At 37.2% G+C, this 19,205-nt stretch overlaps 3 protein-coding genes and 1 pseudogene across 3 annotated transcripts; all 4 read right to left on the bottom strand.

The window, feature by feature from the left end:
* On the bottom strand, positions 1 to 1,992 carry LOC126795120 (ferredoxin C 2, chloroplastic). The gene is made up of 6 exons (XM_050521941.1): positions 1,741 to 1,992; positions 1,567 to 1,630; positions 1,382 to 1,470; positions 966 to 1,034; positions 475 to 519; positions 1 to 323 (listed from the first exon to the last, which is right to left on the bottom strand). The coding sequence occupies exons 1-6, from the start codon at positions 1,990 to 1,992 to the stop codon at positions 279 to 281; spliced, it is 564 nt and encodes a 187-aa protein (XP_050377898.1). The 3' UTR covers positions 1 to 278.
* Positions 1,993 to 3,608: 1,616 nt separating this feature from the next.
* On the bottom strand, positions 3,609 to 5,028 carry LOC126793472 (peroxidase N1-like). The gene is made up of 3 exons (XM_050520007.1): positions 4,535 to 5,028; positions 4,226 to 4,388; positions 3,609 to 4,096 (listed from the first exon to the last, which is right to left on the bottom strand). Exons 1-3 carry the CDS (start codon positions 4,937 to 4,939, stop codon positions 3,675 to 3,677), a joined length of 990 nt encoding a protein of 329 aa, XP_050375964.1. The 5' UTR covers positions 4,940 to 5,028; the 3' UTR covers positions 3,609 to 3,674.
* A 2,031-nt stretch (positions 5,029 to 7,059) lies between these two features.
* LOC126795532 (zinc finger A20 and AN1 domain-containing stress-associated protein 8-like) lies at positions 7,060 to 9,912 on the bottom strand (annotated as a pseudogene).
* A 6,963-nt stretch (positions 9,913 to 16,875) lies between these two features.
* On the bottom strand, positions 16,876 to 18,132 carry LOC126796157 (cationic peroxidase 2-like). Its single transcript, XM_050522923.1, has 3 exons — positions 17,731 to 18,132; positions 17,433 to 17,595; positions 16,876 to 17,317 (listed from the first exon to the last, which is right to left on the bottom strand). Exons 1-3 carry the CDS (start codon positions 18,130 to 18,132, stop codon positions 16,890 to 16,892), a joined length of 993 nt encoding a protein of 330 aa, XP_050378880.1. The 3' UTR covers positions 16,876 to 16,889.
* Between the last annotated feature and the right edge of the window lie 1,073 nt (positions 18,133 to 19,205).

The raw sequence follows: 19,205 nt of genomic DNA on the forward strand, positions 1-19,205 counted from the left end.
ATTGGTTACATATACAACTGATTCACTCTGAAATGTAGATTATATTGCACAAGATTTGGTTACATAGAGGTCAACTTGGAGAAATGATTCAAGCCATGCAGGGCCTTGTTTGATCGAAACTAAACAAGCATGACCATTAAAAAAAAAGTCAAAATAATTTCCAATTTACTAACCAACCAACATGGATGTACACTCAAGTGTATATAAAATAGTAGGACAAAGGATACAACATATCTTACTCAGTAGATCGGTCTCCAAAATCAAATATTCTACATTGCTTATTCATCGCCCAGTGCCAACTCCAATGCATAATCATCTCTTTCCTGCAGCATAAAAACACAGAACAGATGAGATAACCACAAATGAAGGGGTTTTTTTTTGGCATGAATTATGATTTCTTTGTTCCATGTTAACCATTGCCAGTTTTAGCAGATTAGATATTTTTATGGCAATTTCAGAGTATTAACAACTCACAATTGGACCCCGCGCAAAATATCTTCCAAATTGAAGCCAGTATACCTGTAAGTACCATAAATGTCAAAATTCTGTGAACTTGATAAATAGAAAGACTAATAGAACTTTGAAATAAACATATATATATATATATATATATACAGAGAGGGAGGGAGGGAGGGAGAGAGAGAGAGAGAGAGAGAGAGAGAGAGAGAGAGAGAGAGAGAGAGAGAGAGAGAGAGAGAGATGATTCCGGTGGTTGAGGACTTCAGGGTCAGAATATTGCTAGGGTAAACTTTTGCAGAAATCAGGATGGGGCATGATGCCATCAAAAACAAACAAATGACATAAAAGGAAACATATGACTGAGTCCATTGGTAGAAGGTACGAGAAATTCCATGACAATTAGTTCACAGGACACTTTAATGACTGAACAGATTCACACTAGAGGCTGAACAAACTAGGACTATCACTCTAGTTGTGAAAGCGCATGGTAAATCTCTATACATTACCTCATCCTCGTCTTGTGTTTCCACTTCAAGATCAGATGATGGAAATCCCACACAAAGAAGCGCATATCCCTGCATTTAAGGCAATATTATTCCACATCATTCATTTTCCTCAAAATATTTCATTACCAATTTCCAAAGTATTTCAAATGTCATCACTTATTCAGAACTTAACACAGTACGCGCAGTACTACAATGATCATTGTGAACTTGTGTGCGAGAATCAGGCACAAAAACTCCTCGATATAAATTAAAAGGAGCTAACATATGTAATTCTCAACAAGAAGCATGTCCTCTTGCAACATGTTTCCAGCTCTATGGATTACTACTTTTGACAGTTACTATATCAACTCAAGCAGACAACCAAAGAAAGTAGCAGGCATTGCGAAATTCAAACCAAACCTCGAAAAATTACATACCTGTGATTTCAATTCAGCAGAGATCCCTAGTGCCTGGGGCTGATTAAGGTTCCCAGACTTCACACGCACGGCACAACTAGTACAACAACCTGCCAAATCAAACGCACATTGCCATTACCACCATTACTCTACCAATTTGCAATCCAACTATAACGCATCACCACACAAATGAATGATCACATTACCGTGCCGGCACGCGAACGGAAGACTGATGTCATGCGCCTCAGCCGTGTGCAATATGTACTGATCCTGAAAATGTCACCAAGATTAAGAGTAAACATCACACTCAAATTTTCATCAGCTCAATATTTCGAAACAAATTGTCGGCAACTGATGAGTAAGACTAGTAGTATTGTTACCTCAGGGACGAAGAACTCGTGGACGACGCCGCGTTGTCTGTCGTGGACGGTGACCTTGTGCTTCGGAACTGAACCGGAGTCGGTCCGGTCGTTTACTTCCACCGGCATTTGGAGCTCCGACGTCGTCGAATTGCGGCGCCATTTCGATGTTTTAGAGTGGCGAATAGTGATGCTCGGTAAGGTGACGTGGCGGGGAGGTGTGGGTTTCCGGTAGAGAGGAATGCAGGGGTTGCAGGGAATGGCGTGGTCCATCGGATTATGGCTCTCTTCTTCTAATTCTGGTGGCCGGGTTTAGAGGGAGAAGATAATGAAAACGGGTGCGGGATGCAGTGCTTGCGTCTGTACGGGTTAACCATGTGGATGAGTTACTCGACCGTTGGATTGCATGGCTTTATTTTAACAGAATTTTTGTGAAAATTACCCAGTTTTAATGGACAGGTTTTAGAGAGGAATGCGCCAGGGTTGGAGAAAAGTTCCGCGCAGTTGTTTGTGTCTCTCGTCTAGCTGCCCTCTGGCCTCGCTGGCGTGTGGCCTGTGCGGTCGAACGGGACATGGTTGTTGTTCACCGACTGTGTGGTCGAAGATCGAGGTGTAGTGGGTCTGAGGTTAGATTGAAGTTTGTTGTGGCGTTTGCATGGGATGGGGGAGTGTGGTGGCGGAGGGAGTCAGGTCTTGCATCAGCGGCGGGAGGGGAGATCAGTGATGGCGCTGGGTGGAGGAACTTGGTTTGTTCGATCGCTGATAGATCTTGTTCCTCGAGATCTAAGCATTCAAGTTTGAAGGGTTCAATAGTGGATGGCGGAGGCTGTGGGTTCTTGGCCGGCGTTTTTAACCTATTGGAAGTCAGGGACCATATGCGACCACGGCGTACAGATCGGGATGTTGGAGCGTTGGTGGTTCCTGTGCACTGACGGTGCAACTTTTGGTCCAATTGTTGGGCTTTCTTTGCCCCTCTTTGGCTGTGGGCCTAGAGATTTCTGTTGGGCCCAGTATGGCCTGAAAATAAGTGTTGGACTCTCTTCATAGGTCTTAACCAGCTTGTTGTTTTATTTTCTATGTTTAATTGGTTGTTTTGTTTAATAATTCACTACAGTAGTTGCATAGGGATAGTTGAGCTTTATGTTCGTGTGTACACTCTTTGTGCCTTGTTTGTTTTAGGTAGACGGCGAGTTCCTTGCTTCGTCAAATGGTCGTTGCAGTTACCGCCTAGTGGCAAGGTGAGATTAAGTGTCGTCAGATTGATCTTCCGGCGGCAACATAGTGGGAGGGCTGTTTTATAGATATTATGATATGTAATTACTGCTTCATTGTTGTTAGGGACTCATGTATATTGTCATCTTCATTATGTCATTGTTATTTCAAAACAAATAGAATCATTATTCAAGTGATAGTCTTTGCTAGTTGGTGCGTTGTTGATTACTTATTTATATGGATCTTTGATACTATATTAGGTCTTTTGTAATCAGGGATTTATGTTTCACATCCCTTCTTATATTTGACAGTTTCATTAATGAATGCTCGAGGACAGCCGTACTAGTCCTCTATCTAAAATAAAAGTGAGATAATGGTAACGAGTATTGCAGGGATGAATTCTAGTAGTAATTGGATTTTTGTTGCGATATATATATATATATATAATTATTGTTTGGATCGAATTATATTAAGCAAGCCGGTAAATTTATAGCTAGCTAGCCATGCATGAACTGAAGGACATTTCTGTGATCGACTATATTATTTAAAACAAAGAAGACTGACCAAGTATTTGGATTGAAATTAGGATAAAGGAACCAAACACTAGAGCTTGTCATCTGTAGAAATTGTCATTTTATTTTATTATTTAGCTTGTATACACACATTGATGAGCTAACAAATGCATAAAACAGAATAACTTGATATCCGACTTCCTTTTAAAGTGTGCTTCTGATCTTCATCAGTTAGTTTATTGCAGAACAAACCCGGCGAATTTCACCATTAGTTGCAGACTTGACACCAATGTTACTCATCTTCACCATGGATCTTCCGAACTCTACATTGAAGTTCAATGCCTGCAAGCCTCTCACACCCAAGAACCGTTGGACAAAGCTTTTTGTGGAAGCATCAGTCCATAACTTTTGATCAGACTCGAGTATCCCACGACCATTCCTTAAGTTTGTAAAGAATGTTGCATCAAACCGAGCTCCGCTGCCTGTGTCCAAATCGACACGCTTTGCTGCATCACCACCTTGGGGGCAGAGTGCTCGTAGTTGAGGAACAAATGAAGGGTTGATGGTTGGGTCTGCACCGTTTCCGGTTGTAGTGAAGTTGTAAAGCCTGTAGCTGAAGAACCGGCAAGCTGAAGTGCCGATAGTGTGTCCACCTATAAATTCAAAAATTAATTAAGATGCATATCAGTTTAATGAAGGTACAAATGTTATATATGAATATGGCTGCTGTTATTTAGCAAGTACTAGTCGTCTTTAAGTATGTATAATTCAAGCTTACTTACCAACAAGCGTGACAAGATCTTGAGTGTTGAGACCAAGAGTTTGAAACTTGTTCTTTTGTACATCAATGGAATCCCTAAAGCCAGGAAGATTGCTAGCCTCAGATGCCAATGATACTCGTCCATCAAACCTTCCGGTAGGCACCTTCCAATTGATTCCCTTTGTCTGCAAGAATATTAGTTATAATCCGTGCATGTGTATTAATCATGTTCATATATATTTACCAGGGATGAAACGACTTAATTAGTGTCTGTACTCTGTACTACGAACATAATCGATTTTCTAGGTTAATTATGAAAGGTAAAACGTACCAAGACGACAGAATCTCGAGCAGCAAGGGCGAGAATGTCAGCACAAGAAACAACACCAGGGCATGCAGCTTCAAGTTGAGTCTTTGCGTCGTCAATAACTTCCCATCCTCTCAATCCAAGGTTCGGGCCAGCAGTTTTTTCAGTGTTTGCGCCGTTGAGGAGTACAGAACCGTCGCAACCTTGGACGAAGCAGTCGTGGAAGTGCATTCTCAATAAGCCAGGTGCAATGGCAGGAGTGGATTTGAAATGCTTCTGAACTGTTCTTGTGACAATGGACTCTGCCCTAGGACATGATTTGGAGTAGAATCCAACTCGGGTGCTTTGGCTTTGGACCGAACTGGGGAAGGTGGTAGCCAGGGCAAGCAAGGCCAGAAACACAACGGAAATGGAGGACTTCTGGTACATTTTCGAACCTAGCTAGCTTCAGTATATTGATCGAAATCAATGTATAAATTAACGTTTAGATCGATGGATGAGAAACTGAGAGTTCTAGATAGCTACTATTGTGTTTATGCTGGTTGTGATTTCATATCTTCAGAGTGATATCTATTTATAGAGTACGGGGTTGTCCGTAAAAATGTTATTGGAGTTCAGAAACGCGGAGAGAAGTAAACAAAGACTGCTAGGTGGCTGGTGAATCCGGCCTCTTTAATTGCTTAGTTTTTTCTTGTGCTTGAATTTACTTGTATTCTTATAATCATTGAATTGAGTGAGAATGATTACCCAATGTAATAACCCTATTTTTTTCGAAACAGTATTTGGTTTTGTCTTGAATTCTATGACGTTGTGAAATTCAATTAAAATGAATTTAATTGTTTGCGACTTTACGAAACGAAAACGGAAACGTTCTCGGAACGTTTAATTAGAAAAACGTTACGTTTCCGAAGGTATATATCGACTTTTATTCCGTCGCTCGGTTGCGAAAACTTCCCTCACGAAAGTTGTAGAGCTCGTCGATACAAGTTTGTAGATAAGTGACGCGTTCTAAGCAGATCGATTAGACAATTCTATTAGTCTAGATCCATATACGCCAAATCGATGCTAGAATGACTCTCTGCCTTAACTTCTTTCTTTTATGTTCACACCTGAAAATTCTTGCTATTTCTTAAGCTCTTAAACTATATGCACTTCATTTCTGAACCATCTATACTAGATTACTAGGCTGTTATGAAGGTTACGATCGATCTATACCTGATTATTGTAACAATACTAGTGAATTCACAATATAGTAGTTGAAGTACGTACATAAGCATATTGCCTCCTCGAAAAGTAACTGATTAAGGTACTCGAAAAGTAACTGATTAAGCTACTGATCTATTAATTATATATGTATAAGCATATTGCCTCCTCGAAAAGTAACTGATTAAGCATCTAGTGATTCTAGTCAGTAAGTACATAAGAGATCAACCATGCCAATTATATGTGTACATATGCACACAGTGAAGTTTCTAAACAGTAGTTAACTCTGCAATTAAGCTACTCGACAGTTGTCAACTCTGCAATTAAGCTACTCGAGTTTAGATCACATACTTGGTCCTTGTCAACTGTATTTATTATATAGCGTTTCATAATCAAATTAAGATCGAGACATTGATCTCCCATTTGTTCCTTGCGATAATGCCATATATCTTTATTCACCGCCACCGTACATGACTCGCAATTTTTCTGTCTAATACTGCCATACTGGCATATGTCCTGTACCGCTTAGCAACCTCTCTGTCTCTCTCTTTTTTCTTTTTTTCTGTCAATGGAATACAGCTCCACATACATTACGTAATACCAAAGGGAAGGAAAACAAAAAATCGAAGGAAGAGAGGTAATGCATGTCAATTGACCGAGAATCTAGTAAAAGATAACGAAAATTGTTAACTTTATAATGGAACAGCTCTTTGAAGTGATGGGTGTTTACGTATATGCCGTATCTTTATTCACCGCCGGGCGACTAGCAGCAAGAAATTACGATAAGGGCCAGTTGGGTTTCTAGCTAGGGATGGATCGATGCATATGAGCAGATAGCTCACCATGCACCACCCCCAGCTCCTCTATCTAATATTCGCACGAAGCTGCGTCACAGGCCGTGAATAAGCAATTAACTGTTTAACCTAGCAGCTAGCAAGGTACTAAGAACTTTGGTTGACGGGTTGTTTTCTTCAGTGTAAGTTCTACGTAATTTAAATTCAATCCACAAAATATTGACAATTTAAGGTACGAGTTTAATTAACTGGCATGCATGGAATGAAAAACAAGAAGTCACCACTAGCAAAATCCTGCATGCATGTATCATCGAGCTTCTTAGACATTTCCTTTGAATTGAAGCTAGAACATTGATTTTTTCCATTCTACTTTGTGCGTAAAACTTAATAACTAAATGTACTCAGATTACCACAAACAAAGTAAAAGCATTAAATTTCCCTTTTCCATCGCTCACGCACCCCAAGAGCTCCATAACGACCACTTCAAAGCTAAATGAATTCCCTATATCTTCAAATCGATCCAAGCAATGAAACGCAACTAGTTACCTGAACTTAGGTTTTATCAACCTTTTCAGCTTTGACAACAGGATTGGCTTTAGCCAAGGTTTCGCATTCATTAATACGATAATCATAAGAACAATCATGCTTCTCTGGGTAACGATGTACTGCACAAATAGGTCACCACAACGACAATTAAACCCTGTCAAACCAACCCGCTAGTTGCAGCTAGTGCACCGTTTCTTGCCTTCCGGCTTCTTTTCCTCAACGTTATTTTGGTCCGACCCGAAGGTAAAGTATGATGCTGTCGTATCAGAAACATGTTTTTGCGACGCAAAATAAAAGATGGAGTTCATAAAAATAGTTTTTGGGTCGACTGAATCAGCTTGAATATCCACATCCGCAGAAACAGTAGGTTCGCTTCGTTTGATATTGACAAAGTTTGTGATGGTTGATTGGTTGATACATCTAGCTTAGGCTGCTCTTGTTTCACTATCAAGTCCTTATAGCACTTGGAATACATATTCATTGTAGTAGCAGATCCAAAGAAACCACAATTCTTTACGCACAAAAATACAATGGGCAAAACCAGATGGTGATGATAAGGTATGAAAAGTTCTGCTCTATGGCCTTATTCAGTATCTACATGTATAAATGAGAAAATTTTAATATACATTGATAGCATGCATAAGATGTGTAGTAGACAAATTATCAACTATTGGACGACGTGGGATGCATGCATCGGATATATAATAAACAAATCCGTATAAATGCATTGCATGGTACTGTTCCACAGACAATGTTAACCTACTGTACCTAAACTTGATCACGTTGTCCTTCTCAAGTATGTATTGATTAATGTTATCATTACATATATGTTTGATTTTTTCTTACGACGTGACCCTGTCTCTTGTGGCCGGCTTCTTTTGGATCAAGTACTTCTCTTCTACATTCATCAATTTGCCCTATATATGAGAATGGACAGTCAGATGTCGTGTTAGATTGTCAAGAATTTCTATCTCATAATGGGATAACGATTAATGATAAACAACTTGATAATCAAGTTGGTGTTGGCATTAATTTAAGATAGAAGACCCTTTGACAATAAATTATAAAGATGGGTTTCAATAGAGATTTTAAGTCAAGTAGAGAAACTTGGATCAGAAGAATCCAAATCATAGGAGAGGATATGGTTGTCGTTAAATAGCTCCCTAATCATGACCAGCAGCCATGGTATATTTATTAGCGAGTTTTTATTCACTCTTTGCATGTGGGTATACGGGACATATTTACTAGTTATCATTTAGTGATTTACTGTTCATAAACTCATGGATTGACTCTGTTTTTTTTGGGCTTATTTACTCGATTGCTACCCACTCTAAGAATTAATTCTTTCTTTTGTTTGGGTCTCAATCTTTCCTCTTCTTCTCCGATTTTTTGGGTTTATCTCTTTCTTTCTCAATTGTAGAGTACTATTATGGCACGTTTATTAACCTTAAATTGAATTGAGAATGGAGGAATTAATTACTGGATGAGTAAATTCCATCGTTTACTAAAACATTAATTCCAATAAACATGAATGAATTGGAATTAATGTGAGTCTCACCTCTTAATCAAGAAGAATCGAATCCTGACAAACCCCCTAATTTGATACCCAAGAAGAGAGGTGGATATCAATATCAAAGCTCGGTTATCAATTTTTCTTACCAAAACTACTCTCATTTAAAATCAATATTTTCATAATGTCCAACTCTATATATATATGTTTTTGTTTTTTGAAAATTAGCTATATTAACTGAAAAGTACGTAAACAATACATTGAGCGATGCATCAGTATCGGGAAAAGAAATAAACATAACGAATGCACGTACGCATTTGTAAAAACAATAAAAGATAACAAGACGCATAAGAACGTCTAAAATTGTTAAGACTCAAGAGTAAACAATATAAATATTGGTGAAGACTCAAAGTTAGTGACAATTTTTGTCTAGTAAAAATTTATTAAAGAAGTATATATATTATATATGATCAATATGTGACATCTAGTTGATACCATGAGATTATGAAAAAGAAACATAAAGTAAATAATAATATGAATAAAGTCTTGTATTTAATCATTATCGAAAGGTATAAGTTCTTGTTGTATAGTAAGTAAAATAAATATGTGACTTTATTTATATACAGATATTATAATAATCATATTGGTTTTAGTTCTGATTCCTTACAATAAATAAACAACATCTAATTCATTTTGTTTCTAATATGATTCAATGTTATAAGTAAACAACTTAATGAAATTGAATCTCCACATACAATTTCATTACATCTTTCATTCATGATGAATTCCATTCGTCAAGAGTTCCATTCTAAGTTAGTAAACGTGCCATTAAAAAAATAGTACTACCCACGGGTATCTTAACCTAGTAGTAATCAATTACAATATTACATATAGTGCTGAATACATATAGACTACAAAACAATGAGGCGGCTGACAACTACGATTTTTAAGCCATATATATAAGATATAAGATGAGGAAGCGTTGAAAGCTTCAATACTATGGTTCTTGTATGTACATATCAAATGAAATCAGAGAACAGTGGCGCCCTCCAGTCAGATATTTCAATTTGATACAGGGGGACGCCTATAATAGAGGGCCGGCCAAATCGATCTCCACCGTTTTGTCAGATCATGTATCATTATTACAGGCGGCGCCGCTCGTACTCACCCAAAGAAAAGACAGGAAAAAAAATAGAGTTCTGTAATCAATCTGACCTGAAATGAGAAGCAAAAAACCAAAACCATAACACATTGTGGCAGCTTACCACTCTCGACGCCATGCATGCTCACAACGTACCTGCTCTCGTGTCAGTTTCATTGTTAACCTTCATGAATTTCTTCGTCTCCATCTGGGTATGTATTCAATACCGTTTGTTTTGTTTGGTTTAAGCTGACACCTGGATATATGGTTCGCATAATTGGAGTTCATAGCGTTTGGAATTCATATCGCAAATCCGAAATCGTAGCGTTATGGTGCGTGTAGGACAAGTATCAGATCGTCAATATGCAGTCTGGAAAGGAGAAGATGAGTAACTTGGCCAGTGCGGCTAAGGAGAAAGCAGAGACTTACAAAGCCAACGCGGAAGAGAAGGTTGCTGCTACAAGTTACTTGGTTAATTGATGTACATATACAATAAGAGAAATATTAATTCAGAAGAATGGCGGAGGAGAAGAGAAGAGCTAAAAAGGCAGAAGCCAAGATGAAGCTGCATGACTCCAAAGCTGAGCAGCGGACAAACTAACCTCTGGAGCTCCTACAACGGCTGCCGGCGCTCCAATGGGTGGGAGTGCATTCTCAGTGTATCCTCTGGGAAGTCACACAATCCGGAAGCTGCCCTAGTTTTTTTTGTTTTTGGTCAATAGCTGCCTAGTCATATATCTAGTATTAGTTGGCAGTCTAGAATGCGCGTTAAATAGTTTCTCTGATGCTTTTGTGAATATCTATGTAGCACCGATACTTCTAAGGTTGGCTTTGTCGAAGTGTCCGACACTCCGACACTTCCCAACACCGTGTCCAACACGCTAAATAGTGTCTCAGTAATATTGATTTTTCCGACACTTTCCTGACACTTTGACTAACACACCACATCATAATTCCAACACGGTACATAATTATTTTAGATAAAAAAATGAAAAATGAAAACAAAACAAAACAAAAAACCCAAATTTTGTTTTAACCCTATCGTTTTCCCTTTCTTATTTCCTTATTTTTTTTAATTGTTATGCAATGGAATGAACTTAAAATTTTAATTTGATATTATTTCATGTGTTATATATTATTTACGCACTGATAAATATATTAAATTATATATAAATTTCAGTGTCGGCACCGTGTCGGAATCTAAGTTTTTTAGATTTGTAATCCCGCGGTGTCGCGTCGTGTCGGTGTCGCGGTGTCCATGCTACATAGGTGAATTAATATGTACCTTGACTTAGGATTTCATCTTGCAATTAGCCTTAGTATTGATGTTTGGTCTGCTGTTTTTCCTTGTAAGTGCCAGAAATGGACTGTGCGTTATTATAAATTAGGGTTCATCCTTGCATGTAAATTTACTTCTATCGAACGATGGTTCATGCATACTTATTTGAGATGTGACTATCGAGATGGAGTAGATTTAGGAATTTTACGTTTTCATATATCCTCGTATTTCATTTTCGAGCGATCGACTGTCACAACTTGGGCATGCAGTTTCATCGCCCTTCTACATGCGTTCTCCTTCAGTCGTACGTGGAATGAAGCTCTTTGAAATTATTCTCTTCTGGATATATATCTGCTTTATTGTGTTTTCTCCTTTTGCCTTATTACGTTTAGTACAAGCTTACCAATTGTTGTCATCTAGCACAAGGAGAAAATAAAGACTAAATCTTGTTTGATGAGGTGAATCGATAGTTTTGAACAATAAAATAAAAATATTGAACTATGCGCATGGAACTCCTAATTTTGCGGAAGAGTTAAAAATTAGGATTTGGTGCTAGCCTGTTAGGCACAAGTAGTTTGAGGTCGGCATGGAAAACGGTTTTAGTCGGTAGGAGTGCTACTATCATGTAGGTTTCTAGAGGAAATTGAAAAACGGAAGACCTAAACTCAAAAGAGGTTTGCAGATCTCCGAGTGCTAGAATAAGGTTACGAATCTAGTTAGTTTTTTTCGATACAATCTAGTTAGTCAGTTGCTGATCGAGGTTTCAAGATATCGATCAACGATGTCGTTGAGAGCTAGCTAGCCGAAAAGGCTATGACACGATGTACGTGGCAGAATTTCTAAGGAAGGGTATGCATGCATGCTCGCCATGTGTAACTGCTAACTAACGCGGATCAGCTGTCCCATAACTCGTAAGATACCTCTTATATTAGATCTTTATTATCGCATGGCTATTGGCTTCTGATTGTTCTCAGATCCTTTCTTATACCTCCCCCTACATATACACATCCTTACTCGAGTCCTAGTTATCTTGTGTTTATCCCAATGTCATGGAAACAAAGTCTTAGGAGTGCTCGACCCTGGTGAGACGAAGTTACAAGCTCCATAGCAAAGTGCGAAAATTCTTTTGGAGATTTCTGGTGTGCAAGACAGCAACAAGAAGATAAGCAGGTCGCAAAGGAAACATTTAGCAATCTGGTCTGGTTGGCCAAAGAGCACATAAATATCTACAAAACCAAAGTAAAAGAGAAGGTGGTCAATTATCATCTTCCATCTAGCTAGCACTAGTTCGATTCACAACCTATTTCATTGATGTATACCTCATCATTTGTATGTGTTTTTCTGGAAATTTAATGAATAGTAACATGTATTACAGTTGGAGAGGCCAAGAGCAAGGACTCAGGAAGAGAAGAAGATAGCAAAAGAGCGTCAGTAAGTGAAGGAGGCAAGTGCAAAGGGGGAGCTGCAAAAAGCTAAAGCCAGGCACGCAGAGAAGAAATTAATTAGGTGCCAAATTATCTCATGGGAGCTATCCTCATCCACCACCGGCAACACAACATTATCAACATCAACAAGGGCACCAGCATCTACAGACCACTAATATGCCTAGCTAGATTTCTAGTTTTTCATTAATAATGTCGAGGTGTAGCTTGTGCACATATGCGTTTGTCATATGTAATAACAAAGAGCTGCAGTTTGAGATGTACATTTATATATTCATACTGCTGATACATACTGCTGATCGGGATGCTGAATCACAATTTTCCGTCACTGCGGTCTTCCGATACTATCACGCATACCAGACTACACAATACATATATTATCATTTCATTACTTCAACGGAGGCTAAGTACGTGCTCGACTACTCGATCGGACATGTAACAATAAACAGAAATTTGATATATGTATAATATGATATGAAGATGTGTGGCGAGATTAATGATTAATCATTAGTCTAAGAAAATAATTTTGAGAAGTATGTAATGAACGTTGTATACGTTGTTATTTGCATTTTGTGATAGTGGTAGCAATCAAAAAGAGTTATTTAGTAGACATCAAGAGGAGTCTAACTCACATAAACACTTTTATTCAGTCCTTTTGGGGCCATTTAGTTTTGGGGTTTAGGGTTTGTTATTTGATTTCTTTTTTTTACTGCGAATATTACTAGAACATAAAAAGGAAAATTCTAACATACGCTGATGTATAGCATGCATCTGTTTTTTCCTCCACACACCTTCGTGCATGTTATGACACCTCACTCTATCACCACACACCAGTGTATGTATGACATACTTCAATGTACAACAGATGAACCCACATAAAAACGTGAAAACAAAAAGAATTAATGTTTGTGATTGAGATATATATAAAGGTTATGGTAAAAATTGAATTACCAATTTGATTACACGTACAAAGGAATTAATGTTTGTTGAAAAAAAATTGAATGCTAGATTTTGATCTTCATCAGTTAGTTGATTGCAGAACAAACGCGGCGAAATTCACCATTTGTTCGATGATGTTGTCAACTGTATTTATTATATAGCGTTTCATAATCAAATTAAGATCGAGACATTGATCTCCCATTTGTTCCTTGCGATAATGCCATATATCTTTATTCACCGCCACCGTACATGACTCGCAACTTTTCTGTATAATACTGCCATACTGGCATATGTCCAGTACTGCATAGCAACCTCTCTGTCTTTGTCTCTCGTTTTTTTTTATCTTTTTTTTTATCAATGGAATACAGCTACACATACATAGCGTAATACCAAAGGGAAGGAAAATAAAAATCGAAGGAAGAGAGGTAATGCATGTCAATTGACCGAGAATCTAGTAAAAGATAACGAAAATTGTTAACTTTATAATGGAACAGCTCTTTGAAGTGATGGGTGTTTACGTATATGCCGTATCTTTATTCACCGCCGGGCGACTAGCAGCAAGAAATTACGATAAGGGCCAGTTGGGTTTCTAGCTAGGGATGGATCGGATGCATATGAGCAGATAGCTCACCATGCACCACCCCCAGCTCCTCTATCTAATATTCGCACGAAGCTGCGTCACAGGCCGTGAATAAGCAATTAACTGTTTAACCTAGCAGCTAGCAAGGTACTAAGAACTTTGGTTGACGGGTTGTTTTCTTCAGTGTAAGTTCTACGTAATTTAAATTCAATCCACAAAATATTGACAATTTAAGGTACTAGTTTAATTAACTGGCATGCATGGAATGAAAAGCAAGAAGTCGCCACTAGCTAAATCCTGCATGCATGCATGTATCATCGAAGCTTCTTAGACATTTCCTTGAATTAAAGCTAGAACATTGAATTTGTGTCACTGATGTGTTGATACATCAAGCTTAGGCTACTCTTGTTTCACTATCAAGTCCTTATAACACTTAGAACCAATGGTCTAAATAGCGGTATCGACATCGTGTTAGTTTTGTAAAATAAGGATATAACGGAAATATATCGGATTTATCGTTTTTACTCATTTTTAATTAAATTTAATATATTTATAAACATATACTTTAAAATATACCAACTACTTGAGAAATTAAAACTTATACTTCAAAATGTACTAAATAAACTTCATAAACAAAAAATATTTGATTGTTTTGACTATTAAAATACATAAATAGTATTAATTAATAAAACTAGAGGTGATCATTCATCATAACTCTTTCGTCATCGAATCCTATCGACGAATCTGTCATTTTCTTTGAATTATTTTTTTTAAAAACAATGTTGTTTTAATTTTTTTTTAAAGCACTGATATATTGGGTCAAACTCGGTTTTTTACCCGATATATCACTCTTTGACTCAATTTTTTTAATTGACCGATATAATACAACGATAAGTAACTTATCGTATCGTTTTCTTAATATCAGGGAGATATATCGAAGATATATCGGGATATTTAGAACATTGCTTGGAACACATATTCATTGTAGTAGCAGACCCAAAGAAACCACAATTCTTTACGCACAAAATAGGACCTACCGGGGAGATTGATATTCACTCTCCTCATGAGGGTTCATCTTAATTTGCTTTACTTCAACCGATCAATCTGGAAACGTCTTGGAAATGATTATATATATATATATATATATATATACATATATATATATACGGAGTTTTTCAGGTGTGGAGGTCCGTACCTTTAGCTAAGGTACGGATTTTCATTTTTTTATCAACTTTTCGATCCAGTTTTTACATATCCACCATCCAATATCTAGGTTATAACGTATATATCATCTCCACAAAATTTCAGCCGATTTCATGATCGTTAAGGTATCGAACTAATCAAAACCAATGAACGTATTGAATTTGTCGAACCAGAACCGTTCATATTTTGAGTAGAAAATCGAAGTTATGAGTACCTTACCGGTGATGAAATCGGCTGAAATTTTGTAGAGATAATCTATACGTTATAAACTAGAAATGGGACGGTGGAGATGTGACAAATCGATCGAAAGCTTGGTCAAAAATGAAAATCCATACCTTAAGCTAAAATAAGGACCTCCTTACCTAAAAGGCCATATATATATATATATATATATAGTCTCTATTCAGAGTGAAGCTTCACTCTGAAAATTCAGAGTGAAGTTCACATTTTGGCACATTTTTCAGTCAAATTTTTTCAGCATAACCGATTCAATATTTAGATATGCTATTCAAGATCATCTCTACAAAATTTCATCTAATTCGGACATCGTTAAGGTATTGAAATTAGATTAAATCAATGAATGAATTAAAACTGTTCAACGTGAACCGTTCGTGTAAATCTCAATTTTGAAAGCTCAAATCATTGTCAAATTGGATGAAACTTTATAGAGATGATCTTGAATAGCATATCTAAATATTGAATCGTTTATGGTGAAAATATTTGACCGAAAAGTGTGTCAAAATTGGAACTTCACTCTGAAATTTCAGAGTGAAGTTGCAATTTTGGCATATTTTTCGGTCAAATTTTTCAGCATAAGCGATTCAATATTTAGGTATGCTATTCAAGATCACCTCTACAAAATTTCATCTAATTCGGACATCGTTAAGGTATTGAAATTAGATTAAATCAATGAATGAATTAAAACTGTTCAACGTGAACCGTTTGTGTAAATCTCAATTTTGAAAGCTCAAATCATTGTCAAATTGGATGAAACTTTATAGAGATGATCTTAAATAGCATATCTAAATATTGAATCGCTTATGGTGAAAATATTTGACCGAAAAATGTGCCAAAATTGGAACTTCACTCTGGATAAAAACTGTATAAATAAATAAATAAATATATATATATATATATATACACCTCAACGTACAAACCCGATCGTACAAGATAAAATCACAACAAAAGTTAATTAGCATATAGTTAATGAAGAAGAATGTTCCCGGGGGTTTGGTTTATATAGAGGTTCCTTTAGCGATTTCCATATACGGCTTGATAAGTAATTGTAATCCAATAGAATTCGGAGGGGAAAAATCGTTTTTTGAGAATTAGGAGGGGAATATTTAACTGAAGTAAAAGAAAAACTTTTTCGTTAGGCAAAAGGTTTCCGGGTTGAACAGGGATTCAAACAATTAGAAGTTTCTGTTTTACTTCAGTCAAAGTTTACGTTCCTTTTATTACGAGGTAGGATTTTCCTTGTAAAACAGTACGCGAACGTTAAAACGTGAAACCATGATGAAATAACACCGCACACACAGTGCTACACATATTGTCGTCTTAGTAATTAAAAGACTGAATGATGGATCTTTATTTATTGATTCGATTACACGTACAAAGGATTGTTTGTAGAAAACTAAAACATTCAGAAACCAAGAAATCTTTTAAGCACATTAGATAATATTTCAAGAACAAGATAATAAAACCGACTGCCCTTTTGCCCGCTTCTGATCTTAATCCATCAGTTAGTTAATTACAGAACAAACGCGGCGAATTTCACCCTTTGCTGCAGGTTTCAAACCAATTTTACTCATCTTCACCATAGACCTTCCAAACTCTGCATTAAAATTCAGTGCTTGCATGCCTCGGACTCCCAAGAAGCGCTGGACAAGGCTTCTGGTGGAGGCATCAGTCCATAACATTTGATCTGACTCGAGTACACCACGTCCATTCTTCAAGTTCTTAAAGAATTTCGTATCAAAAAGGTTTGCGCTGCCAGTGTCTAGATCAACACGCTTGGTTCCATCACCGTTTTGTGGGCAGAGTGATTTTAGTTGAGAAAGGAATGAAGGACTGATGGCAGGGTCTGTAACATCACCATTTCCAGTTGTGTTGAAGTTATAGAGTCTGTAGCTGAAAAACTGACAAGCTGTGGTCCCAATGGTGTGTCCGCCTAAAGAGTAAAGAATATCGACAGAGTACGTTCATGAAAATTAGTCGTCTCGATCATTCAAGTAAGAAGTAAAATATTTTGAAACTAGACAAAAACAAGCCCACGTAATGCTTACCAACAAGAGTGACAAGATCTTGAGTGTTGAGACCCAGATTTTTGAACTTTTCTTTTTGTACTTTGATGGAGTCTCTAAAGCCAGGCAGAGCTGAAGTCTCCGATGCCAATGAAACACGACCGTCAAATCTTCCAGTAGGCACCTTCCAATCGATTCCCTTGGTCTGCAAAGAAATAAAAACGAACTCAATCTTCAGCATGCTACTGAATAATTGTTAGTTGCCGTGTAACTAATGTATTATGCACGTAATAATGCACAAACTAAATAATGTAGCTTGCTTATGGAATTAATTAGTTACCAAAACGACAGAATCTCGGGCAGCTAGGGCGAGAATGTCAGCACAGGAAACAACCCCAGGGCATGCGGCTTCAAGCTTTTTCTTTGCATCATCGATAACTTCCCAACCTCTTAATCCTTGGTTAGGGCCGGCAGTTTTTTCGGTGCTTGGACCATCAAGAAGAACAGAACCGTCGCAGCCTTGAACAAAGCAGTCATGGAAGTGCATCCTTAATAAGGCAGGAGCAACGGTAGCATCAGATTTGAAGTGAGATTGGACGGTTTTTTTGACAATGGACTCTGCTCTAGGACACGAACGCGAATAGTATCCGACGCGGGGGACGTTTTTGCCTTGCGCGTTAGGCAAGGTTGTAGCCAATGCAATCAAGAGAATAGTTAACAGAATGGATGACTTGAGGTACATTTTGGTGCCTTACTAGAGAGATATATTGTATGTATCAGCAGGCTAGGTTGAGTATTCTATCGAATCTGTGTTAACTTCTGAAATGATCGATGTAGCTTGCTACGTTATGGGAATAAAGACTCGATTAGTATTTATAAGTTGTATTTAGGTCATGTTAAATGTTTTAAGACACACATGGTAAACAAAGCCGGCTGCTACAAAAATACGGCAAAACCAGATGGTAACGATAAGGTAAGGAAAGTTCTGGTCTATGGCCTTATTCAGTGTCTACATGCATAAATGGGAAAATTTTAGTATACATTAATGCATGTTATATATCCCACATCCGACGGTCAACATTGTTCTGTCAATTGTTGGATGTAGGATGTATATCATGCATCAAATGTATAGTATACAAATTATCAACTGTTGGGTGTGGGATATTTAGCATGCATTGAATGTATATTAAACAAATCCGTATAAATCAATGACTAAAATATTTAGGGTTTAAAAATTAGAAAATTTCGACAGAAATTTCGGAAAATATCGATTATAAAAAATAATTGAGTAAATTAATGAAAAAATTATATAAACATGGAAATTTTGAATGAAATTTTGAGATATGTTTATTTGATCAATTATCTACTATATTTCATAAGAAATTATTATATAACTATTAGTCTCTAGTGAGTTGTTGAGATGAAACAATCGTCGAAAATTATTAAAAATATATTTTAAATATATATATATATATATATATTATGGTTGGGAACCAAAAAGAGGCTAGGCCATCACGCTTTAAAAATATATGATACGTTAAACATGAAATTACATGAGTGATTTAGAACCACATAAAAGATCTATGAGGTTCAAAATTTTCACTTCATTATCTCCTTAAGTAGAGCCCTGAGTATATTATGTCGAACCGGCTTCTATTTCAATCTGTGCTGGACCGATCGATATACCAATAATAAAGTCTTCGTCCCATTCATCATTGTCTCATGCTCTCAGATTTGGCGCCGCTCACTAAATTCTGTGGTTAATGATATTTGTAAATCGGTGGTTCCTGTTTGGAGAAGAATCAACAGAATAGC

This window comes from Argentina anserina, chromosome 5 (genome assembly GCF_933775445.1).
Source record: "Argentina anserina chromosome 5, drPotAnse1.1, whole genome shotgun sequence".
Taxonomy (NCBI): domain Eukaryota; kingdom Viridiplantae; phylum Streptophyta; class Magnoliopsida; order Rosales; family Rosaceae; genus Argentina; species Argentina anserina.

Coding starts and splice junctions, on each gene's coding strand:
- LOC126796157 (XM_050522923.1), bottom strand. CDS start 18,132: ATGTACCTCAAGTCATCCATTCTGTTAACTATTCTCTTGATTGCATTG. Junction 17,596..17,730: donor CCCGAGATTCTGTCGTTTTG/GTAACTAATTAA, acceptor ATTTCTTTGCAG/ACCAAGGGAATCGATTGGAA. Junction 17,318..17,432: donor AGATCTTGTCACTCTTGTTG/GTAAGCATTACG, acceptor TTTACTCTTTAG/GCGGACACACCATTGGGACC.
- LOC126795120 (XM_050521941.1), bottom strand. CDS start 1,992: ATGGACCACGCCATTCCCTGCAACCCCTGCATTCCTCTCTACCGGAAA. Junction 1,471..1,566: donor TCCGTTCGCGTGCCGGCACG/GTAATGTGATCA, acceptor TTGATTTGGCAG/GTTGTTGTACTAGTTGTGCC. Junction 324..474: donor ATTTTGCGCGGGGTCCAATT/GTGAGTTGTTAA, acceptor TTTATGCTGCAG/GAAAGAGATGATTATGCATT.
- LOC126793472 (XM_050520007.1), bottom strand. CDS start 4,939: ATGTACCAGAAGTCCTCCATTTCCGTTGTGTTTCTGGCCTTGCTTGCC. Junction 4,389..4,534: donor CTCGAGATTCTGTCGTCTTG/GTACGTTTTACC, acceptor ATATTCTTGCAG/ACAAAGGGAATCAATTGGAA. Junction 4,097..4,225: donor AGATCTTGTCACGCTTGTTG/GTAAGTAAGCTT, acceptor TTGAATTTATAG/GTGGACACACTATCGGCACT.